Here is a 24407-nt window from a genome sequence, read left to right as displayed (position 1 = left end):
CTGGGGGTGGCGAGGACCTCGGCAACCGCGGCTATAACTAGGAAAGGCGGAGGCGCCGGAGTTGGAAGTTCTGAGAGACTCCCAGCTGCCTCCATCAGAGCCCTGGCACCCTCCCGACTCAGACTGAGCGTGCATCCTCGGCGCCCAGCCGCTGCAAGGCGATTGGCCTTCCGCTCCGGTCAGGTCAGCAGCTCTTCCATCTCCTGGAACCCGCGCCCGGAGCCTGGCCTGGTCTCTTGACTGGTCTCTGGAGCCCAGTGTGGCCTCGCCTAGGGCAACTACCACCTGCCCAGAAACTCAGTGGCTGAGCCCTCCCCAGTCTGTTCGGTGCTCGCCACCGTCATCTGCTGGTTGGATTCCGGAAACCCACTGTCTAAAGACCACGGAAAAGAATCGCTGACTGCGCAGAATCAGATACGTCTGGACTGAAAACTCCCTTCTCTCTAGCTGTCCTGTGCTCTGTTCATTTGCTCTCTTATCTTTGCGGGGATTTCTGTACCCTGAACGCCCCTATTACTACCCAGGAAGCTGGGGGTGAAGCTACGGAACCGGTTACCTGTACCTGTACCTGCCTCCCACCCATCGAATCTGAATTGTGATCACTCCATTCAAGACACACCGCCAGGATATTCTGCCTTTCCTTCTTCCCTGTCTTCTGTACCTCCCAAAATTTCCCCCCCTCCTGTCCCCTCTTCGCCCCCTTCCTTTGGGGGCCCCGTGACCCTGAATGTGGGGGGCACGCTATACTCCACCACTCTGGAGACCCTGACCCGCTTCCCAGACTCCATGCTGGGGGCAATGTTTAGAGCTGACACCCCTGTGCCTCCCAATGTGAACCCCCAAGCAGGCGGCCAATACTTCATTGACAGGGATGGCAAGGCCTTCCGGCACATCCTCAATTTCCTGCGGCTGGGCCGACTGGACCTGCCCCGTGGGTATGGAGAGACCGCCCTTCTGAGGGCTGAGGCTGACTTCTACCAGATTCAGCCCCTCCTGGATGCCCTTCGGGAGCTAGAGGCCTCGCAAGGATCTTCTGCACCCACGGCCGCCCTGCTCCACGCAGATGTAGACGTCAGCCCCCGCCTGGTGCACTTCTCCGCTCGCCAGGGCCCACACCACTACGAACTGAGCTCCGTCCAGGTGGACACCTTCCGCGCCAACCTCTTCTGCACTGACGCTGAGTGTCTGAGCGCCCTGAGGACCCGATTTGGTGTGGCCAATGGAGACAGGGCGGAAGGAGGCCCACATTTTCATCTAGAGTGGGCCCCCCGTCCGGCAGAACTCCCAGAAGGAGAGTACGGGAGATTGGGGCTGCAACCCTTGTGGGCTGGGGGACCAGGAGATCGTCGTCGGGAAGTGGTAGGCACGCCAGGCTTCCTGGAGGAGGTGCTGCGGGTGGCTTTGGAGCATGGCTTCCGCCTGGACTCTGTCTTCCCAGACCCTGAAGACCTACTCAACTCCAGATCTTTGCGTTTTGTTCGCCACTGAGGGTGTTGCCCTCCCGTTTTGATTGTGGGGAGGACAGGGCATGGGAGAAAGAAGGAAGCCCCTTTCTAGCTCGGGTGTGGGAGCTGTGAAAGTCAGGAGTCCCACTGCACCTGACAGGAGCACAAATGTGGGTGGGGATTCCCGAACCCGAAAGCGCGCAGTGATGGTTCAGGGATCTGGATTGGTGCTTATCTTGGGGGATGAAGGCACCAAAGGTTCTCTGGCTTGTTTGTGGCCAAAGCTGGGACTTCTGGTAACCTCCTTGGCTGAAGATCAGTATTCAGGGGATCTAGAAAAGTGAGGTACACCTCTGCCCAAACTAGGCTCAGCAGAACCTGGGAGGGAGACTGAGGTCTGAGGGAGAGGGAAAACTACATTCTTCTATTTGGTCTCCTTGACTGTGGCTTCCTTTCCAGGGCTGGGCGGGCTGGCCAAAGAGAGACCAAAACACTCTGGAACATAAGAAGGTGGAGTTCTTTGCTGTGTACCGAGCTACTTATAGACAGGCCTCACTCCACCCAGGTTGATATCAGGAGTTAGGAGAATCCCCATTGAGCAAGGGGGCTGGAACACTTCTCTGAAATTCCAAGAGGAGCCAAAGGATCCTCTCTTGTAGGTGGAGCTGGCCATAGGAAGGCAGCCTGTATCTTTTTGTGTCCTGGTTTTATTTCCTTTATGTGTATGTTATCGTGTCAGCCAATGTGTGTGGCTGATGCGTGGGTCCCTGGCATCCTGGATCACATCTATGTTGCTGACTCCTGTGTCTACGTGATGGTCCTTCTGTGGTTTCTGCATGTCCAGGCCTGTGTGGGGTTGCCCAGAAACTGTTTTGGCACAGGCATATCTGTGGTATGTCTGTGAATAGATGGAGATTTAGTTTAATCACAGGGTGTGTGTGTGTGTGTGTGTGTGTGTGTGTGTGTGTGTATTTGTGTATGTGTGCATTTATGTGCCCACATGACCACGTAGGCAGGAGGGGCCTGCCTGGGTCTGAGTCACTAGGATCTTCCTGGGAGAGGTAATAGAAGTCACTGGGCTTAGCTGGGCCTCCGAGACCTGTAGGGAACTCTTGGTTGCCGAGGCAACCATTGGCCTGTTGCTAGGAGATAGTCAGGGAAGGCCCAAGGCTGCCCTAGGCAGAGACTAGAGATGAAGAGTTTAGGAGAGTGGGGGAGGATATGGGAAGTGATGGGGTTTCTGGGACCCTGATTGGCTGGGATAAACATGTATGACTTCTACACTAGGGGGAATTGCTCATTATTTATCACTGATGACTTACAAGAAGAAAAATAAAATTTCTTTTGGAACCACAAACTTGTAAAGGTTACTGTTTCTTTTATAACAAAACCCCTGTTCCAGTGGCATTGTTTCAGAACACTCTAGAACATCCCAAGCCAAGGGCTAGAACCAGGATTACAGTGTATTCTGAGGCCTTTCTAACCCAGGTGGGCTGAGTTCCCACCCCATTCCCCCAGCAGGCTTCATGTGGGTGCTGGCTTTAGGTGGGGTTTTCCTGGCAGTGGGCCAGGCCTGTATCTTTTGTCGCCTGCCAGCCCATGACTTGCCAGGCCGCCTGGCTCGGATCACCAGCGGAATAGATGCCCGGTGGAAGGATTGGGCTGTCCCAGATTTCTCAGCCTTTGCCTTAGGTAAGACCATCAAGGGTGAGGCCCCAGACTTGTATCAAACAAGTCATTGACTCAGTCCACAGCCCTCTCTGGCTTCTCCCTCTGGAAGAATTCTGGATCTCAGGAAAGCAGAAGAGACCGCAAAATTCTCATCAGTGATAGGAAATCACTGGTCCTTTCTCATTTCCACAGATGAGCTAACCATGAACAAAGTCACAGAAAAGACTCACCGAGTCCTGAGGGTTATAGGTGAGGTCAAAGGGGAAACCTGGAACTTGGGAGGACACCGAGGAGAGGAACGGGAGGCAGGGCAAGGTGGAGGGCCAACTGGAGGGCTGATCAGGGACAGAACTGGGTGTAGAAGTGTGTTGAGCTGTCACTGCCCAGGCTCAGGGCAGTATGGCTGTCCTTTTAACCCCCCAGAGATCAAAGGGTCCCTCTCTTCACTTCTTCCCTACTGGCAATGGCTTCAAAAGACCAAGATCCCCCAGTACACCAGGGAAGGTACTGTCAGGGAAGGGCATGGAGTTGGGGATGCCTAGTGACATGTGGCAATGTGGTGGGTGGCTGAGCAGCTCATCCACCCGTGCTCTCTTTGGTCTCGTATTTCAGGTCTCTGCGCCCCCGCCTGCCGTGAGTAGAAATCGGAAGGGGTAGCCTGGACGGGCGGGCGTGGGGCGTCCAGGGTAGTCGGGAGAGCTGCCCTGCTGGGGGAGGAAGTCGGGGAGCTGATAGAGTGGAAGTCTGGGCTTCCCCCTCCAGCGCACTTCCCGCTGTCTCCGGCAGGGGGCAGCACCATCCTGTACAACTGCTCCACCTGCGAGGGCACCGAGGCGCCCTGCTGGCCCCGAAAGCGCTGTCTCCCAGGTCCTTACTCCCCACGTCGCCCCGCCCTGCCCAGATCCCTGAGTCCTCTGTATTCCCCAGCATCGACGGGTGTAGTCCCCAGGATCAGCCACGGCCTCTTGTGTTCCCTATAGGAAGTCATGATCTGTGGAAAGCCAGGATTGTGCTCTCATCGATCGTCGGAGCTGCCCTGCTTCTGGGTGGCCTGAGCCTCCAGGTGGAGTGAGTTGGAGGGTAAACACTGGGAACAGAATAGCCTGTGGCCCGCCCAGTATCTCCCTCCCCCTTCTCCCTCCCTCCCCCCCCCCCCCCCCCCAGCCTCCTTCCTGTTCTGTCTCCTCTCAGGGCCCTCTACCTCAGGGCAAAAGATGACTTGTGAAGATGCGGACAGCCTCTTCACCTTCAGCCCTGAAGAGTGTGTACCCAATTTTCCCACCTCCCTTGGGAAGGGGGTGGGGTGGGAAACAAGCCACCATTTAGTACCAGCTCTACAGGCTCAAGTCTTTTAGACCCCAAATTCCAGACTTTTCAGCAACTCAATCCCAGAGCCAGATGGCCTCCAGAAACCCAGACACCCCCCCCCAAGTTCCTCCCCTTCAGACCTCCACCAATCAGACAGCAGTGACCAATGCCAGGAAATTATCTACAGAAGGAAAGAATCCTCTACACACACCACCAGCACTCCCACACCCCCTCTGCCCATTCTGGGAAGCTGCCCTGGGCCCTCCTGTGACTGATTGGGAATCCGGGAATGAGAGTTCTGAAAAACTCCCTCCCTCTGGGGTGAGACCACATCAGTCAGCCTGCTGGCACACTGTCCCTCCATTGTGTTACTGTTGTGTAGCCCTGGCCTCCCTGCCTGCTGAGTCCAACCAAACTTGCTGTGTGCTGCCTTCTACCCAGCCTGGCCTCTCTGTAACTGGGGAGGGCTAAAGATTCTCAGTGTAACAGGGCCTTTTTTTTTTTTTTTGGTTGGTCGTGGGGTTTGAACTCTGGACCTGGGTGCTGTCCCTGAGTTTTTTTTTTTCCTCAAGGCTAGCGCTCTACCTCTAGTACCACAGTGATAATTGTTGCCTTTTGGTTGATAATTGGAGGTCGAGTCTTATGGGCTTTCCTGCTCAGGCTGGCTTCAAATTGTGATCCTCAGACCTCAGCCTCCTGAGTAGCTAGGATCACAGGCATGAGCCTGTGCACTGGTCCAGCTGCACTGATTACTTTTGAGATAAGGTCTTGCTCCCAGCTTCAGGATGAGCCTAGAATGAAACATCTATTTTTGTGGGAGCTGAAATGACAAGTGTATTCCCTAACTCTAGCAGCTTCCCCCATTGAGATAGACTCTCCCAGACTTTTCTGTCCAGGTTGGCCTAGAACTTCAATTCTCCTGACCTCAGACTTGTGATACCTGGGATGAAAGAAATCTATCATTGTGCCTAGCTATTGGTTGAGAAGGGGTCTTGTGTGTATGCCTAGGCTGACCTTGAATTGTGATCCTTTCTATCTCAGCCTCCTGAGTAGCTAGGACTACTGGTATGAGTGCCAAGCTTAGAGACACTTTTATTGTGTTTGGGGTGTGTTGGTATGTGTGTGTGGGTATGCACACCAGTCCTGGGGCTTGAATTTAGGACCTGAGCACTGTCCCTAAGCTTTTTTGCTCAAGGCTACTTCCATTTCTGGTTAATTGGAGGTAGAGTATTGTAGACTTATTGTAGACTTTCTTGCCCTGGCTGACTTTGAATGACAATTCTCAGGTCTCAGCCTCCTCCTCCTCCTCCTCCTCCTCCTCCTCCTCCTCCTCCTCCTCCTCCTCCTCCTCCTCCTCCTCCTCCTTCTTCTTCTTCTTTCTTCTTCTTCTTTCTTCTTTCTTCTTCTTTCTTCTTTCTTCTTCTGTTGTTGGTCGTGGGGCCTGAACTCTGGGCCTGGGTGCTGTCCCTCAGCTTTTTAGCTTAAGGCTAGCACTCTACCACTTGAGCCACAATGCCACTTCCGGCTTTTTCTGCTTATGTGATGCTGAGGAATCGAACCCAGGGCCTCATGCATACAAGGCAAGCACTCTACCACTGAACCACCTTCCCCAGCCCCTCAACCTTCCGAATAGCTCAGATTACAGTCATGAGCCACTGGCACTCAGCTTGTTTTGACTAGGGTTGGTAGAAACCAGAGATGCTGCTAAATAAAACACACAGCAAAATCAACACAACAATGAATTATCCTGTCCAAATGTCAACAGTTCATGATTGAGAACTCCTGGTGTTGATTTGGTGGTTGGGAGATGGAACTCACAGAAAAGAGGTGTCACCAGCCACAACTCCCAGTCCAAGTACCTAGGCCCAAGAGAGATCTTAGCTCTCAGCCTAGTGGTTTTTAAACTGGGTACTAGAGATCCCGGGCAAAGTGCCCTCTTCAAAGTCTCAAAACTACTTATGCAGCCGGAGGTTGGTGGCACACACCTGTAATCCTAGCTACTCAGGAGGCTGAGATCTAAGGATCACAGTTCAAAGCCAGCCCAGGCAGGGTAGTCCATAAAACCCTTATCTCCAGTTAACCACCAGAAAACCAGAAGTGGCGCTATGGCTCAAGTGGTAGAGTGCTAGCCTTGAGCTGAAGAGGTCAGGGACAGTGCCCAGGCCCAGAGTTCAAGCCCCATGATGGAAAAAACTCCTTATGCGTGGGCCTCTCTTCCAGAGTGAATTAGGTGGTCTCACATGGAACCATGGCTGGTATAAGCTATATAGCAAGTGTTAGAACCAAGGTTTGAGGGTGTCTATAGCAGCCCTGGGAATGGGGCCAGGACCCCTATCCCTTCCGCAAGAGGACTTCTCTTTTGTTTTACATGTTCTATTCCAATCCTTTCATTTTACCCATGAAAGTGCAAGATCCAGAGGTCTGACAAGATCATACAACAACTTAATCATCTACACATCTACTTATCTAACCAATAGTGATGCTGGGTGTTTTAGTGGCTTATATTTGTAATCTTAGCTAACTCAGGAAGTTGAGATCTGAGGATCACCATTCAAAGACAGCCTGGGCAGAAAAATCTCCCAGACTCTGATCTCCAATTAGCCAACAAAATGCAGGAAATGAAGGTATGGCTCAAGTGGTAAAGCACCAGCTTTGAACTAAAATGCTAATGGAGAGCCAGAGCCCCTGAGTTCAAGCCCCAGTATCAGCACAAGAAAGAGAGAGAGAGAGAAAGAGGAAGAAGGAAGGAAGGAAGGAAGGAAGGAAAAGGAAGGAAAAAAAGGAAGAAAGAAAGAAAGAAAGAAAGAAAGAAAGAAAGAAAGAAAGAAAGAAAGAAAAAAAAAAAAAAAAGAAAGAAAGAAAGAAAGAAAAAGCAACAGCAGCCAGGCACTACTGGCTCAAACCTATAATCCTAGATACTCAGGAGGTTGAGATCCAAGGACCATGGTTCAAAGCCAGCCTGGGCAGGAAAGTCTGTAAGAGTCCTACCTCCAATTAATCACCAGAAAACCAAAAGTGGAGCTGTGACTCAAAGTGGTAGACAGGTAGCCTTGAGGGACAATGTACAGGCCCTGAGTTCAAACCCCAGGACTGGCAAAAAAAAACCAGAAGAAGAAGAAAGAAGAAGAAGAAAGAAGAAGAAGAAAGAAGAAGAAGAAGAAGAAGAAGAAGAAGAAGAAGAAGAAGAAGAAGAAGAAGAAGAAGAAGAAGAAGAAGAAGAAGAAGGAAGAAGAAGAAGAAGAAAGTCCTTTGTTTCCATATCTTTGGAGTTTGTTTCAGTATGTATATTATTTTATATAAGTATGAAGAGTGCTTAGGTATTCCACCTTGTAATTCTCTCCTAATACTATCCTATTCTGGTCTCACTATATGTGAGTATCTAGAATCCTATGTAATTTGTCATATCCCAGTGCGTTTTAGATCTAATTTCTGTGTATCAGGGAGAACATGGGCTGTTTGTCTCTATGATCTTGGTTTACCTCACTTAACATGCTTTGTTCCAGTTCCATCCATTTCCCTGAGCAAACTAATTTTAAATCTTGGCTCTCTTACTGGACCTTGGGGCAGCTCATTTAACTTCTCTGTGCCTGTTGTCTTATTTATTTACCTCTGGGACTTGAACCTAAGACCTTTAGATATACTAGTAGGCATGTGCTATACACTAAGCTATATCCCAAGCTCCTGTGTGTGTGTGTGTGTGTGTGTGTGTGTGTGTGTGTGTGTGTGTGCGCCCCGAGGCTTGAACTTAGGACCTGGGCACTGTCGCTAAGTTTTTGTGTTCAAGGCTAGCATTCTACCACTTAAGCCACTGCTCCACATCTAGCTTTCTTTGGTGGTTAATTGGAGATAAGCATTTCACAAACTTTTCCTGCCTGGGCTGGCTTTGAATCACAATCCTCAGATCTCAGCCTCTTGAGTAGCTAGAATTACAGGCATGAACCACCAGCGTCCAGCTTCCTTCTCATCTCCTAAATACAGATAAGGTATACATTTTGTTTGATGGTCTTTTTCTTTTGTGTTTACATTTTAACATCTCTGAAGTCAGAATGTATCCTAAGTTGGACGTATGCCATGTTCCATTTTCTTTAGCAATACAAAAAAAGCCAATAGTATGTATTTCAATAATGGTATCTTAAATTCAATGAAATGCAATGATACAGGACTGTTGTGAAATAAATCTATCTATCTATCTATCTATCTATATTGCTTAGTCCCAGTATTTGGTGAAACAGAAGGATTTTTTCCCTTTTTTATTTTATTTTCTTTGTTGGTTATGGGGCTTGAACTCAGGGCCTGGGTACTGTCCCTCAGCTCTTTTGCTCAAGGCTAGTGCTCTACTACTGTGAATCACATAAAGCCACTTTCGGTTTTCTGGTGGTTTATTGGAGATAAGAGTCTCATGGACTTTCCTGCACAGGCTAGCTTTGAACAGCGATCCTTAGATCTTAGCCACCAGTGCCCAGCTAGCAGAAGGATTTCAAGTACAAAGCCAGCTTGGTCTATGGAGTCAGACCCTACCTCAAAAAAAAGTGTAATTTCATGGGATTTGAGTGTGTGTGCACATGCACACGTGTGTGCGCATGTACGTGTGCTCATGTGCATGCACACCCATACTGGAGTTTAATTTCAGGACCTTGCACTCATGTTTGGCCTTTATCACACAAGGCTGGCGCTCTACCACTTGCACCACACCTCCATTTGTAGCTTTTTGCTAGTTAGTTGTAGATAAAAATCTCACAGACTTCTCTGTCCAGGCTAGTTTTGAACTATGATCCTCAAATGTCAGCCTCTTGAGTAATTAGGATTACAGCAATGAGCTACTGGTGCCCAGCCCTTTTCCTTTTTATTGATGGTAATGGGGTTTGAACTCAGGGCTTCACCCTTGGTAGGCAGGCACTCTACCACTTGAGCCACATTTCTAGCCCCGGACTCTCAACACTAAGTGACCTATGTTTTTAGTATTCTTTGGAATCGAGCTCCTACATGTCTCTGGAACTTAATCTCTCAGCACTGCCCACCTCAGCCCACCCTAGCAGCTACACTGAATCACCTATAGTTGCCCTAACAATTTGTTCTCTCTGCCTTTGCCCTGGCTTGTCCCTCTACCTGGGATGCCCTTCTGCGATGACTCAGACATTACCTTTACTGCAAAGGTCTCTCTGAGCTGCTGGGATGGAACAGAGCCCTTTCTCCAAGCATCTTTCAGTTGTGGCACCATTGTATCAATGTTTACCTTCTTCCCATCTGCTGCTCTAAGCTTTTTGTTTTGTTTTGTTTTGTCCTTTGTGGGCCTTGAACAAAGGGTCTGGGTGCTGTTCTTGAACTCTTTTGCTCTACCACTTTGAGCCACAGTACCACTTCTGGTGTTTGAGTGGTTAATTGGAGATGAGACTCATGGAGACTTCTCTGCCCTGGCTGGCTTTGAACTGCGATCTTCAGCCTCCTGAGTAGCAAGGATTACAGGTATGAGCCATCTGCACCTGGCTTTTTGCTTTTTTAAATCATTCCTGGCACATGGTAGACATTAGAATTTCTCTGACTTTTTTTTTTGTCAGTCGTGGGGCTTGAACTCTGGGCTTGGGAGCTGTTCCTCAGCTCTTCAGTTCAAGGCGAGCACTCTACTGCTTGCGCCACAGCGCCACTTCCGGTTTTCTAGTGGATTATTAGAGATAAGAGTGTCACGGACTTTCCTGCCCGGGCTGGCTTTGAACTGAGATCCTCAGATCTCAGCCTTGTGAGTAGCTAGGATTACAGGCGAGAGCCACCAGCGCCTGGCTCTCTGACCCACCCTTATACTACACATTCTTCATGCATGCAAGCAAGCATGCACTCATGCCAGTAAGCACGTGTGTGTGTGTGTGTGTGTGTGTACTGGAGCTTGAAGTCCGGCCTTGGTGATTTTGTTGTCTTTCTCTCTCAAAGTTGGCATTCTACCACTTAAGTCACACCTCCACTTTCAATGTTATGCTGATTCATTGGAGATAAGAGTCTCAGGGACTTGTTTGCTTTGACTGGCTTTGAACCAAGATCCTCAGATCTTAGCCTCCTGTGTAGTGGGGATTACAGGTGTGAGCCACTGGTGCCCAGCTACATTTCTCTAGTAAGCACTTCATGAATAAGTGGCATAGAAGGCTGGTGAGTTTGGTGGTGTGTGTGTGTGTGTGTGTGTGTGTGTGTGTGTGTGTGTATGTGTGTGTGTGTGTGTGTGTGTGTGTGTGTGTGTGTGTGTGTGTAAAACTCAGAACCTCATATATACTAGGCAAACAATCTACTCCTGGCTACACCTCCAGTTCTTGTGTTTCTTTTCTCTGCAAATAAAGCCAACCTATTGGAGCAGGCCTGCCAGCAGAGGGCTGGCTTCCCTGAGCCCTTGGCCAAACAATGGAGGCAGTTGTAAGTGTGGCACATTTTAACAATGGCCCACAGATTCCTTGGCAGGTCTCCCATGGAGAGGTAGGTCTATGTACCCTGCAATCTGGCCTCTCTGGAGGCCTGGCCCATGGAATATTGCAGAACTGATGCTGTGTCATTCTCTGGACCTTACAGAGCTGGCACTTTCCACTCTCTTGCTTTGGGGACAATTACTCTAGAACTCAGACACTATCTACAAAGCCCACCTACAGGAAGAGTCCACATGGAGGGCTCCCAGCCAAAAGCCAGCACTTCCTGCCAAACACATGAATGATGAGACAGCCCCCATTTGTCAGGTCACCCCAGCCTTTCAATTTTCCAACTAATGTCTCAGACATCTCAAAGCAAAGAAGTCATCCCCCAGATCCCATTGGAAGTCCAGACTTGCTGGCTTCAGAGCATAATGAAAGGGTCATTTTATGACACAAGGTATCATTCCTTGACAAGAACTGGGCCAGACTTCAGCGGCTCACACCTGTGACCCTCATTACTCAGAAGGCTAAGGTCTAGAAGATTGAGGTGTAAAGGTAGCTGGCACAGCAAAGCTTATGAAGTCCCACCTCTAAAATAATCAGCAAAGAGTTGGAACGGAGGTGTGGCTCAAGTGCTCAAATGAGCAGGAAGCCAAGCAAGTGCAAGACCAGTTCAAACCCCAGTACCAGCACAAAAAATAACCAAAGGGGGGCTGGGAAGGTGGCTCAGTGGTAGAGTGCTTGCCTTGCATACCTGAGGCCCTGGGTTCTATTCCTCAGCACCACATAAGCAAAAAGAAAAAAGCTGGAAGTGGCACTGTGGCTCAGGTGGTGGAGCACTAGCCTTGAGCTGAAGAGCTGAGGGAGAGCGCCCAGGCCCAGAGTTCAGGCCCTACGACCGGACCCCCCCCCAAAAAAAATTACAAAAGGAAGAAGAAGAAGAAAGGAGGAGGAGGAGGAGGAGGAGGAGGAGGAGGAGGAGGAGGAGGAGGAGGAGGAGGAGGAGGAAGAGGAGGAGGAGGAGGAGGAGGAGGAGGAGGAGGAGGAGGAGGAGGAGGAAGAGGAGGAGGAGGAGGAGGGAAGAAGAAAGAAGAAGAAGTGGCATGGTGGCTCAATGTGGTAAAGTGCTAGCCTTGAGTGAAAGTTCAGGGACAGTGCCCAGACCTGAGTTCAAGCTCCATGACAGGCAAATAAATAAATAAATTTTAAGACATGTTCTGGTGGCTCACACCTGTAATCCCAGCTTTTCAGGAAGCTGAGATCTGAGGACTAAAGTTCAAAGCCAGCATAGGCAGGGAAGTCTGTGAGATGTTTATCTCCATTTAACCACCAGAAGACTGGAAGTGGTGCTGGGGCTTAAAGTGGTACAGCATTAGCCTTGAGCAAAAGAGCTCTGGGACTGCACCCAGACCCTGAGTTCAAGCCCCACAACCAACAAAAAAAAAAAGAGGGAAGTAGTGTTATGGCTCAAGAGGTAGGGTGCTCTCCTTTAGCTGAAAAGCTTAGGGATAGCGCCCAAGCCCAGAGTTCAAGCCCCACGACAGACAAAACAAAACAAAAGACATAAAAGAGGGTTGGGAATGTGGCTTAGTGGTAGAACACTTGCCTAACGTACATGAAGCCCAGGGTTTGATTCCTCAGCACCACATAAACAGAAAAAGCCAGAAGTGGTGCTGTGACTCAAGTAGTACAGCACTACCCTTGAGTCTAGAGAGGCTCAGGGACAGCGCCCAGGCCCTGAGTTCAAGCCCCAGGACTGACCAAAAAAAAAGAAAGAAAAAGGCAGAAAAAAGGAAGTAAGATAGGAGGAAGAAAAGAAAGAAAAACACTGAGAACAGCTAAAGTGAGTGATGAGTGACTCTAGTCCAGAGTGTCTCATGACATTTATGGGCACCATGTTGGCCTTGGTTATAGAAATCCAAAGTGTGGGGCTGGGAAGGTGGCTCAGTGGTAGAGCGCTTGCCTTGCATGCCAGAGGCCCTGGGTTTGATTTCTCAGCACCACATAAGCAAAAAAGAAAAAAACCGGAAGTGGCGCTGTGGCTCAAGTGGTAGAGCGCTAGCCTTGAGCTGAATGAAGAGCTGAGGGACAGCTCCCAGGCCCAGAGTTCAGGCCCCACGACCAGACCAAACAAAACAAAACAAAAAAACCAAAAAAACAAGAAATCTAAAGTGTGAGTGGGTCTGGAAGATCATCTTCCAGGATGGTTCAGTAGCTTGCTTGGCAAGTTGGTGTTGCATGCTGGCAAAAGGTCTTAGTTCTATGACCCTTGGAGCTTTCCAAGGGATTCTTTTAAGTGTCCCCTGTAACAGTTGTCTCTTGATCTGAGACAATACAATAGAAGCTGTACTATCCTTTATGGTCAAGCTCAAAAGTTACACATAGCTTTTGCAATAGCCCTTTGTTACACAGATGAGCCCTATTGGTGTGAAAAGGGACTAAAACAGGTTGAAATGTAAAGAGGACCTCCATTGGAGGCCATTTTGGAGGCCATCTTCCACACGTGTAGACACAATTAATTGAATAATGCTATCAGGTCACATCTTCTAGTCTCATTCTGAAGAGGTGAAAACAAAGGTATAGCTTTGTGGAGGAACTTGCTCAGGCTCACAGCTTAGTAAAGGGTAAATCTGGAATTTGACCTCAGGCAGTAAGACTCTAGGCTGAAGTCTAAGCTTCCAGGGTTGTGGAAGCCTTCCTCAGATCCATTGTAAACTTGAAGGAACATGGTGGTTAAGAGGACTTCAGCTTTGGGAAAAGGAATAGCAAGGGCTGGGAATATGGCTTAGTGGTAGAGTGCTTGCCAAACATGCATGAAGTTTGATTCCTCAGTCCCACATAAACAGAAAAAGCCAAAAGCGGTGCTATGGCTCAAGTGGTAGAGCAATAGCCTTGAGCACAGAGAGGCTCAGAGATAGACCCTGAGTTCAAGCCCCAGAGCTGAGGGGGGAAAAAGAAAAGGAACAGCAAAATTATGGTGGCAATCACCCTCAAAATGAGTGATGCAAATGAAAATTGGGTAGAGCACCAGTTTTGAGCAAAAAAGTTAGGGAAAAGCTTGGTGCTGGTGGCTCATGCCTGTAATCCTAGCTACCTCAGGAGGCTAAAATCCGAGGAAGCCAATCTGGGTAGGAAAATCTGTAAGACTCATGTCCAATTAACCAGAAAAAGCCAGAAGTAGAGTTGTGGCTCAAGTTATAGAGCACTAGCCTTGAGCAAAATGAAGCCCAGAGATAATGCCCAGGCCCTCAGTTCAAGCCGCAGAACAGGTGCGTGTGCATGTGTGCATATGAGCGAGCGAGTGCACACACACACACACACACACACACGTGCGCACACACACACACCTATACCCATACCCATACATATACACATACACATACACATACAGAGTTAAAAGAGCACAAAGCCCCAAATTCAAGTCCCAGTACTGGCACAAAACAACTATCACAAAAGAATGTAACTGGTGCCAGTAGTTCATACCTGTAATCCCAGCTACTCAGAAGGCTGAGAACTGAGGATTGAAGGTCAAAGCCAGCCCAGCCAAGAAACTCCATGAACTTCTTAATTAACCACCAAAACTCAGAAGAGCATGTGGTAGAGCACCAGCCCTGAGGATGGGGGGAGCTTAAGCAAGAGCTGGAAGCCCTGAGTTCAAGCCCCAGGACTCCCCCACCCCGAATGCAAATTAGAACAGGAAGGGACTCAGAGATTTGGAAGATGCTGGAATGGGATGATGAAACAGAGTTTATCCAAGTGTCTGGGAAAAGACATTCACATGAGGCCAGGGGGCACTAAACCAGGGGAGAGGCAGGGATCGATTTCCAAAGAAAAAGGTTATCGATAAGGTTTGGAAATTTCCAACAAAGGAACTCTTGATTTCAAAAAGCCCTTTGGCTTCGCCTGACTCAGATGATTCTATCCCATCCCTGTGTTCAAAGAAGTTACTGAGCACTTATCACAGCAGCCAGTTACTAGTCTGGGCATGGAGACATAGTAATGCCAAGGCGAGTGAAATGCTTGCTTGCTTGGAATTGAGTCTATCAGGGGAGACAGACAAGTTACTGGCAAAATCTGCCATAGTTATGATGCAATGATAAGAAAGTACAGGGGCCTTGGGGTGCAGAAAAGATATGATGGATAGGTTTTTTTTTGTTTGTTTGTTTTGAGTCCAGTCGTGGGGCCTGAACTCTGGGCCTGGGCGCTGTCCCTCAGCTCTTCAGCTCAAGGCTAGCGCTCTACCACTTGAGCCACAGCGCCACTTCTGGCTTTTTTCTTTTTGCTTATGTGGTGCTGAGGAATCGAACCCAGGGCCTCATGCATGCTAGGAAAGCACTCTACCACTGAGCCATCTTCCCAGCCCCATGGATAGTTTTTTTTTTTTTTTTTTGCTCTTGTTATGCTAGGTTGGGACTAGGTTGGGACAGCTTTTCTAGAGGGAACAGCTTTTCTAGAGGGAACAGCTTTTCTAGAGGGAACAGCTTTTCTAGAGGGAACAGCTGTACAGAGAGGCTCAGAGGAGAGTGTGCCAGGATACTGTAGTGCTCGCTGTATTGCAAGGCTGACTATAAGATGGGAAGAGAATCCAGGGTGTCAGAGAAACTAATAAATAAGGCACTACTTCATTGTGTGTGTGTGTGTGTGTGTGTGTGTGTGTGTGTGTGTGTGTGTGTGTGTGTGTGTGTGTGTGTGTGTACTCTAGTTCTGGAGCTTGAAATTTTGTGTGTGTGTGTGTGTGTGTGTGTGTGTGTGTGTGTGTGTGTACTCTAGTTCTGGAGCTTGAACTCAGGGCTTGGGTGCCATCTTTGAGCCACAACTTAACTTCTGGCTTTTTCCCCCCTTGTTTAATTGGAGATGAAAGTCTCATGGACTTTCCTTGGAGATAAGCTGTGCAAGCTGGCTTTGAACTATAATCCTCAGATCTCAAGCCTCCTGAGTAGCTAGGATTACAGGTATAAGGCTGGTATCCAGCTGGTGTCCAGCTACTAATTTAGTTTTTTTGTTTTGTTCTTATGTGTAATATTTGGCTTGAACTCAGGACCTTGCACTCAGCAGGCTGGCAGTCTACTGTTTGAACCAAGCTTATTTCCCTCTTTTTGCTGATTACTTTGGAGATGGAGTCTAGCAATCTTTTTTTTTTTTGGTCAGTCATGAAGCTTGAACTCTGGGCCTGGGCGCTGTCCCTCAGCTCTTCAACTCAAGGCCAGCGCTCTACCACTTAAGCCACAGCACCACTTCCAGTTTTCTGGTGGTTAATTGGAGATAAGAGTCAGAAAGAAAGAAAGAAAGAAAGAAAGAAAGAAAGAAAGAAAGAAAGAAAGAAAGAAAGAAAGGAAGGAAGGAAGGAAGGAAGGAAGGAAGGAAGGAAGGAAGGAAGGAAAGGAAAGAAAGGAAAGAAAGGAAAGAGAGAAAGAGAGAAAGAGAGAAAGAAAGAAAGAAAGAAAGAGAAGAGAGTCTACTGGACAGGCTTCACTCAGATTGTATCTCTGTTTCCACCCACCCAGTGAAGGCAGTGGTGTGTACTCACTGATAATCCTCCTGGCATTCTGTCCTGTGGAGGAAGCTTTGGCTCTGCCCGTGTGAATGTGTGCATCTTTCTCGGATGCACCTGCTGGAGGGTGAGAGCTTGAGAGAAAGCACATGGGAGTGTGGTACCCAATCAGGGCCTCTGGGTTGAAGTGTTCACAGGATGCCTCTCTAGGCACCAAGAAGGGGCTTCCAAACTCACATCTGTAACCCTAGCTACGCAGAAAGCTGAGATCTGAAGATCAAAATTCAATGCCAGCCTAGCAGACAAATCTATGGGACTCTTCAATCAACTGAAACAAACAAAAAAACAAAAAAAACAACCCAACTAGAAATGGACCTGTGGCTCAAATGGCAAAGTGCTTACCTTGAGTGGGAAAAAGCCAGGCAAGAGAGGACTTAAGTTCAAGCCCCAGTACCCATGCTAAATGAATAAATAAGATGGTTAGGCTGTATATGCCCACACCCCACACTCTTTTGTGGGTAAAGGCGGGGATCAGAGAACCAAGGAATTCTAACACCTAACGAAAGAGATAAAGAAGAAGAAGGGGAAAAAAAAACAAAAAACTTCTAAACCTCTGTATATATTTTTTTCAAGTTAAAGAAGTGGAATTGAGCCTCTGTCTAGTTTCCTGCTAAGGCAACATGGAAGACCTAGGCCAGGAGTCCAAGCTATAGTGCCCCCAATTCTCGCCTCCTCTCCATCTGTGATGTTGTGATATAATAAGAAATATATATTTGGTCTCTGTCCCAGTTTCTGCCACAGAGTTCCTAAAACCTTTGGAATTTCCTGAGTGATTGTGGGCCAGAGACGTCTGCTGCTGTTCATAGAAAATCCCTTTCAATTGTACCTGAGTTTATGCTAATGAGGGGACTCAAGAGGCTGGGCTTGTTGCCAGATGGTGGGAATTTTCAGTCTCATCTGTCCCTACTCCGCAATCACTGCTGAGGGGAGACTGGCTGGAGACTCAATTCAGTTACCAATGCCAGTGATTTAATCAACCTTTGCCTATATAATAGAGCCTCTATATTAATCCTACACAGCAGAGTTCTCAAAGCTTTGAGGTTGGCAAGTATTTGAAGGTACCCAGAGAATGTCAATGCCATTACAGGTGGCTCACACCTGTAATCCTAGGTACTCAGAAGGCTGAGATCTGAAGATTGTGGTTCAAAGCCAGCCTGCACAGGAAAGTGCATGAAACTCTTATCTCCAATTAACCACTTTAAAACCGGAAGTAGAGCTGTGGTTCAAAGTGGTAGAGCACTAGCCTTGAGTAAAAAAAAAAGCTTAGGGCCAGTGCCCAGGCCCTGAGTTCAAATCCTAGGACTGGCACCAAAAATAAAAACAAAACAAAACAAACTCTCAGCTGGGTGCTGGTAGCTCAAGCCTGGAATCCTAGCTACTCAGGAGACTGAGATTTCAGGATCTTGATTCAAAGCCAGCCGGGGCAGGAAAGTCCATGAGAATTTTATCTTCAATTAACCACCAGAAAACCAGAAGTGGTGCTGTGGCTCAAGTGTAGAGTGCTTGCCTTGAGTTGAGGAGCTCAGGGACAGCACCCAGGTCCAGAGTTCAAACCCCAAGACAAAAAAAAAAAAAAATCAGGGGTGGGGGAGGCTGGCAAGGGATGGGAAGGGTAAACAAAGGAGGAGGCTACAATGCTTGATAAGAAATGTACTCGGGGCTGGGAAGGTGGCTCAGTGGTAGAGCGCTTGCCTTGCATGCTCGAGGCCCTGGGTTCAATTCCTCAGCCCCACATAAACAAAAAGAAAAAAGCCAGAAGTGGCACTGTGGCTCAAGTGGTAGAGCGCTAGCCTTGAGCTGAACAGCTGAGGGATAGCGCCCAAGCCCAGAGTTCAGGCCCCACGACCGGACCCAAAAAAAAAAAAAAGAAATGTACTCATTATCTTGCCCATGTAATTGTAACCCCTCTGTACAGTATGTTCACGATAAAAAATAAAAATAAATAAATAAATCAGATATATGTGCCTGGACTTGATTCAAACTATGATCCTCAGATCTCAGCTTCCTGAATAGCTAGGATTACAGGCATGAGCCACCAGTGCTGGGCTTTCAAATACTCCTTCTTTCATGTAGTCTTTTTTCAGTTTCATCCAGTCCAGTAAGAAAATTCACTCATTTTTCTGCATTCCCAAGGTCCTCTTGATTCTTCCTTACATGAAACCTGTGGCATTCATTCACTCATTTGTTTATTCAGTCAGTGAAACGCGTTAAGAGCCTCTATTCTCACAGTGCTAATGCTGCATACTGATTCGTGAGTCCTTAGCAAGGAGTGGGAGCTGACTGGAGACCCCTTCATTCATCCGGGACTCCTGAAAAATGCTAACGTGCTCTAGGGTTACTTGAGTGTCTGGTTCCTGGCGGAAGCAGATGAAATTTCTGTCTGGCTCAAAGCATCTCAAAGTTAAGCCTTTGAGATTCCTACAGATTAAGATCAATAATATATGATCTCACAACCCTGAGTCACTGACACACAAGGCAACAATCCACGAGTAAGGACTGCCAGAGACAATTGTCGATTTTGATCTAGAAGGTTATAAAGACTAGAATCCTAAAACTCTCAAAGCTATAAATGAAATAGCTCAAGGAAATGTGGAGGAACAACATGAGAATGAAACAGGAAACTCTTTAAAGTGATCGAGATGATGGGCTGAGGGACATGGCTCCACTGGGACATTGAAATTAATCTCTAGTACTGAGAGGGGGGAGGACAAGATAATTTGAGAAAAGAACCAACTATAACTTTGATTAGAAAAATAAAATGAGTGAGGTAAGCCAAGCTCAGAGAGAGAAATATGGCACATGCTTTCTCTCATGTGTGGAAGCTAGATCTAAAATACACGAGGACATAATAAATTATACAGGTCTCTAGGCATTCACACACAGTAAGGCCAAAGAAGGATGCTCTTAGGATAAGAACACAAAGGCACAATGCTGACATGCATTGGATCATACAAAATCATATTTATTGAGGGCTGGAAATGTGGCTTAGTGGTAGAGTGCATGCATGAAGCCCTGGGTTCAATTCCTCAGTACCACATAAACAGAGAAAGCCAGAAGTGATGCTGTGACTCAAATGGTAAAGTGCTAGCCTTGAGCAAAAAGAAGCTCAGGGACTAGTTGGGCACCATTGGCTCACCCCTGTAATCCTAGCTACTCAGGAGCCTGAGATGTGAGGATCATGGTTCAAAGCCAGCCCAGGCAGGAAAGATAAGACCCTTATCTCCAATTACCCACCAGAAAACTGGAAGTGGCACTGGGGCTCAAGTGGTAGAGTGCTTGCCTTGAGCTGAAGATCTGAAGGTCAATGCTCAGGCCCAGAGCTCAAGCCCCACGACCAATAGAAAAAAAAAGCAGCAGCAGCGGCAGCTCAGGGACAGTGTGAAAGCCCTGAGTTCAAGCCATAGGACTGGCATAAATAAATAAATAATATTTATCAAAATGAACTCCAGGAACTCTACGTTGAAAATGAACTATACAACTTATGGATGAGGATGGGAGAGGAAAAACTGGGAGAGAGCACGAGGGAAGAGGTGACATTGTCCTAAAAGAAATGTATTTTTTTTTCGTTTTTGCTTTTATTGCTGTCGGTCATGGGGCTTGAACTCTGGGCCTGGGCGCTGTCCCTCAGCTCTTCAGCTCAAGGCTAGCGCTCTACCACTTGAGCCACAGCGACACTTCAGGTTTTCTAAGTGGTTTATTGGAGATAAGCGTCTCACAGACTTTCCTGCCCAAGCTGGGTATTAATGGCTCACATCTGTAATCCTAGCTACTCAGGAGGGTATGATCTGAGAATAAAGGTTCAAAGCCAGCCCAGGCAGGAAAATCCATGAGACCTTTTTTTTTTTTTTTTTTTTTTTTTTGCCAGTCCTGGGCTTGAACTCAGGGCCTGGGCACTGTCCCGGAGCTTCTTTTGCTCAAGGCTAACCCTCTACACTTGAGCCACTGTACCTCTTCTGACTTTTTTTGTTGTTGTTGTTATTGGTCGTGGGGCTTGAACTCTCAGCTTGGGCGCTGTCCCTGCACTCTTCAGTGCAAGGCGAGTGCTCTACCACTTGAGCCACAGCGCCACTTCCGGTTTTCTAGTGGTTTATTGGAGATAAGAGTCTCACGGACTTTCCTGCCCAGGCTGGCTTTGAACCTCAATCCTCAGATCTCAACCTCCTGAGTAGCTAGGATTACAGGCATAAGCCACCGGCGCCTGGCTTTCTGTTTTTTTCTGCATATGTGGAATCGAACCCAGGACTTCATGCATGCAAGGCAAGCACTCTACCACTAAGCAACATTCCCAGCCCCCATGAGACTCATTTCCAGTTAACTACCAAAAAGCTGGAAATAGCTCTATGACACAAAGTGGTAGAACACTACCCTTGAGCAAAAACAAGCTCAGGGACAGTGACCAGGCCCTGAACTGAATCCTTGGGACCAGTGCAGAAAAAACAAAAACAAAAAAGCCCAGGGGCTGGGAATGTGGCTTAGGGGTAAAGGGCTTGCTTAGCATGCATGAAGCCTTGGGTTCAATTCCTCAAAACTACATAAACAGAAAAGGCTGGAAGTGGTGCTGTGGCTCAAGTGGTAGAGTGCTAGAGCAAAATAAGCTCAGGGACAGCACCCAGGCCCTGAGGTGAAGCCCCTGGATTGGCAAAAACAACAACAACAAAAACAGCATGGAAAACAAAAAGTTGAAAGATACACTCATGTTAACTCATGCCTTTAATCTCAACTACCACAGAGACTGTAGTTCTATGCCACACAAGGCAAAACACAAGACTAACAAAAAGGCTAAGCATGATATACGTATCTCCATGTATCATCTCAGCTACTAAGAATAAATAGGAAAATGCCCAGGCCATCCAGGGAGACCCAGTCCTAAAAATGACTAAAGCAAAAGTACTAGGCTTGTGGCTCAAGTGGTACAGTGACTAGCTAGCCAACTGACTCCAGTAGCAACAATGAAAAAGAAACCAAAATATAAATTAAGAAATGATGGAAGTGAAGCTATGGCTCAAGTGGTAAAGCATTAGCTATGAGCTAAAAAAGAACTCAGGAGCCGGGTGCTGGTGGCTCACGCCTGTAATCCTAGCTACTCAGGAGGCTGAGATCTGAGGATCGTGGTTCAAAGCCAGCCTGGGAAGAAAAATCTATGAGACTCTTCAATTAAATCACAGAAATAGGGCTGGGAATGTGGCTTAGTGGTAGAGTACTTGCCTGATGTGCATGAAACCCTGGGTTTGATTCCTTAGTACCACATATACAGAAAAAGACTAGAAGTGGTACTTGTAGGTCAAGTAGTAGAGCATAATCTTGAGCAAAAGAAGCTTAGGGAACTCCCACTCATCTGGTTGAACCACTACTAAATATCCCCATGCTGCTGATCACATATATGGTATATAACATATGAGCACCGTTATATATTACAGACTGTGATAGACAATTTGCTCCAGGAAAGTTAGAATGAACTTGTGACTTTAAATGAGCATCATTATTCCACAATACTGTGAATTTCCGGAAATTAAGTAATCACTTAATCACGATAAAAAAAAAAAAAAAAAAAAGAACCTTGGGGAAGGGAGGGAGGGAGGGGATGGTAGGGGGAAAACAATGGAGGGGGTAACAATGTTCAAGAGGAGTGTACTCATTACCTCACTCATGTAACTGTAACCCTCTGTATAGTATCTCTACAATAAAAAAAATTAAAAAAAAAAAAAAAAAAAAAAGAAAAGTAGAAAAAAAAAAAAAAAAAAAAAAAAAGAAGCTTAGGGACAGTGTCTAGGCTCTGAGTTCAAGACCCATGACTACTGGCAAAAAAAAAAAAATTACAGAAAAAGTCAGAAGTAAAGCTGTGGCTCAAGTAGTACAGTGTTAGCCTTGAGCAATAGGAGCATAGGAACAGCACCCAAGCCCAGAGTTCAAGCCTCAGGACCAGCAAAAAATTTAAGAAAATAAAAAATGATGAGATATGGCATAGTAAACATATATAGCAGTACCTTAGTCATTTGTTACAAGTATTTCATACTCTATATAATTGCATGTGTTTTACTTTTTTTTTGTCGGTCATGGGGCTTGAACTCCGGGCCTGGGCGCTGTCCCTCAGCTCTTCAGCTCAAGGCGAGCGCTCTACCACTTGAGCTACAGCGCCACTTCCGGTTTTCTGGTGGTTTATTGGAGATAGGAGTCTCACGGTCTCTCCTGTCCGGGCTGGCTTTGAACCGCGATCCTCAGATCTCAGCCTCCTGAGTAGCTAGGATTACAGGCGTGAGCCACCAGCGCCCGGCGCATGTGTTTTACTTTTGAGACTGGTAAATAGGTATAATAGCTGTAAACCAACCTATCGATGAGCTGTGTGTGTGTGTGTGTGTGTGTGTGTGTGTGTGTGTGTGTGTGTGTGTTGGTGCTAGGGCTTGAATTCAGGGCCTGGGCACCATCCCTGAGCTTTCTGCTCAAAGCTAGTTCAAAGCTAGTACTCTATCACTTGAGCCATAGGTCCATGTCCAGCTTTTATGTGTGTGATTAATTGAAGATAAGAGTCTTAACAGTTGGGCATGTGGCTTAGTGGTAGAGTGCTTGCCTAGCGTGCATGAAGCCCTGGGTTCAATTCCTCAGCACCACATAAACAGAAAAAGCTGGAAGTGGTACTGTGGCTCAAGTGGTAAAGTGCTAGCCTTGAGCAAAAAGCAACTCAGGGACAGTGCTCAGGCCCTGAGTTCAAGCCCCAGGACTGGCAAACAAAACAAAACAAAACAAAAGAGTCTTACAGATTTTCCTGCCTGGCTGGCTTCGCACATAGATCCTCAGATCTCAGTCTCTAATAGTTAGGACTATATGCATGAGCCAGCATGTGTCCAGCCTATCAGTAATATTTTAAAATCAGGAAATAAGCTTGACTCCAGTGGCACACCTGTAATCCTAGCTACTCAGGAGGCTGAAATCTGGAGGATAAAAGTTCAAAGCCTGGAAGTAGTGCTGTGGCTTAAGTGGTAAAGTGTTATCCTTGAGCAGAAGCTCAGAGACAGTGTTCAGACACCGGGTTCAAGCCCTAAGTCTGGCCAAAAAAAAAAAAAAAAAAAAGTTCAAAGCCAGTTGGAGCAGAAAAGTCCATGGGACTCAATCTCTAAAATGGGGAATGGGGGTGGGGATGCTCGAAGTTAGTCCTGAAGATTAGCTCAGGATTTGTAGACCACCAGCTAAGCAAACAAGCTGAGCAAACTGAACCCTGAGTCCAAACTCCATTACAGAGAGAGAGAGAGAGAGAGAGAGAGAGAGAGAGAGAGAGAGAGAGAGAGAGAGAGAGAGAGAGAGAGGAAAGAAAGAATAATGACCTCATCCACAAAGATCATCAGATCAGAGTAGGCTGAGTAGAGTTCTTTACAGTTAATATGCACTACACTCATTTTATGCCTAGTGTCCTAGGGCTTTAAAACACCAAGATGAGTAAGACAGGCCCATCCCCTACCTGGAGAGTTCACAATGTATCAAGTATGACAGATGTAGAGGAAACAATTACAGTGTGTTGATCTGCCCTGATTGGAGGGCAAGAGAATTGGCAAGAACACACACACTTATACAACAGCATTATGAATATTTTCCTACTAATATTGGAATCTCCCTTGTGTTTACCAATTAGGAGAGGGCTGGTTTTTGTTTTTTGTTTTTTTTTTGGTTGGTCATGGGGCTTGAACTCTAGGCCTGGCCAGAGTTTAATTGGAGATAAAGAGTCTCATGGATTTAGGATTATAGGTGTGAGACACTGGCACCAGCCAAGCTGGATTTTTTTTTTTTTTTTTTTTTTTTTTTTTTTGCTGGTCCTGGGGCTTGAACTCTGGGCTTGGGCACTGTCTCTGAGCCTCTTTGTGCTCAAGGCTAGCATTCTACACTGGAGCCACAGCACCACTTCAAGCTTTTTCTGAATAGTTTATTGGAGATAAGAGTCTCAAGGACTTTTTTGCCTGGGTTGGCTTCAAACAATGATCCTCAGATCTCAGCTTCCTGAGTAGCTAGGGTGACATGCAGGAGCCACTTGGCACCTAGCAGAAAGGGCTGATTTTTTTGTTT

The 24407-nt window shown here is 47.2% G+C and overlaps 2 protein-coding genes across 6 annotated transcripts; both read left to right on the top strand.

Moving 5' to 3' along the window:
* Positions 1 to 687: 687 nt before the first annotated feature.
* On the top strand, positions 688 to 2790 carry Kctd11 (potassium channel tetramerization domain containing 11). Its single transcript, XM_070001528.1, has one exon. It carries the CDS (start codon positions 787 to 789, stop codon positions 1486 to 1488), a length of 702 nt encoding a protein of 233 aa, XP_069857629.1. The 5' UTR covers positions 688 to 786; the 3' UTR covers positions 1489 to 2790.
* A 112-nt stretch (positions 2791 to 2902) lies between these two features.
* On the top strand, positions 2903 to 4805 carry Tmem95 (transmembrane protein 95). Of its 5 annotated transcripts, none has more exons than XM_070001382.1 (7): positions 2903 to 3137; positions 3309 to 3365; positions 3540 to 3620; positions 3729 to 3749; positions 3903 to 3983; positions 4097 to 4196; positions 4308 to 4804. In XM_070001382.1, exons 1-6 carry the CDS (start codon positions 2972 to 2974, stop codon positions 4186 to 4188), a joined length of 498 nt encoding a protein of 165 aa, XP_069857483.1. In that variant the 5' UTR covers positions 2903 to 2971; the 3' UTR covers positions 4189 to 4196; positions 4308 to 4804. The 5 variants fall into 5 exon arrangements, with proteins under 5 accessions (XP_069857483.1, XP_069857482.1, XP_069857481.1 ...); XM_070001381.1 differs by having other exon boundaries at positions 4097 to 4179; positions 4308 to 4802; XM_070001380.1 differs by having other exon boundaries at positions 4097 to 4184; positions 4308 to 4802.
* The last annotated feature ends 19602 nt before the right edge of the window (positions 4806 to 24407 follow it).

The sequence above is a fragment of the Dipodomys merriami genome, unplaced genomic scaffold, assembly GCF_024711535.1.
Source record: "Dipodomys merriami isolate MVZ:Mamm:240054 unplaced genomic scaffold, mDipMer1.0.p SCAF_59, whole genome shotgun sequence".
NCBI lineage: Eukaryota > Metazoa > Chordata > Mammalia > Rodentia > Heteromyidae > Dipodomys > Dipodomys merriami.
Note: the sequence above shows the minus strand (reverse complement) of the source record. Positions and strands in the feature narration are given on the sequence as shown.

Coding starts and splice junctions, on each gene's coding strand:
- Kctd11 (XM_070001528.1), top strand. CDS start 787: ATGCTGGGGGCAATGTTTAGAGCTGACACCCCTGTGCCTCCCAATGTG.
- Tmem95 (XM_070001380.1), top strand. CDS start 2,972: ATGTGGGTGCTGGCTTTAGGTGGGGTTTTCCTGGCAGTGGGCCAGGCC. Junction 3,366..3,539: donor CCGAGTCCTGAGGGTTATAG/GTGAGGTCAAAG, acceptor TTAACCCCCCAG/AGATCAAAGGGTCCCTCTCT. Junction 4,185..4,307: donor GGCCTGAGCCTCCAGGTGGA/GTGAGTTGGAGG, acceptor GTCTCCTCTCAG/GGCCCTCTACCTCAGGGCAA.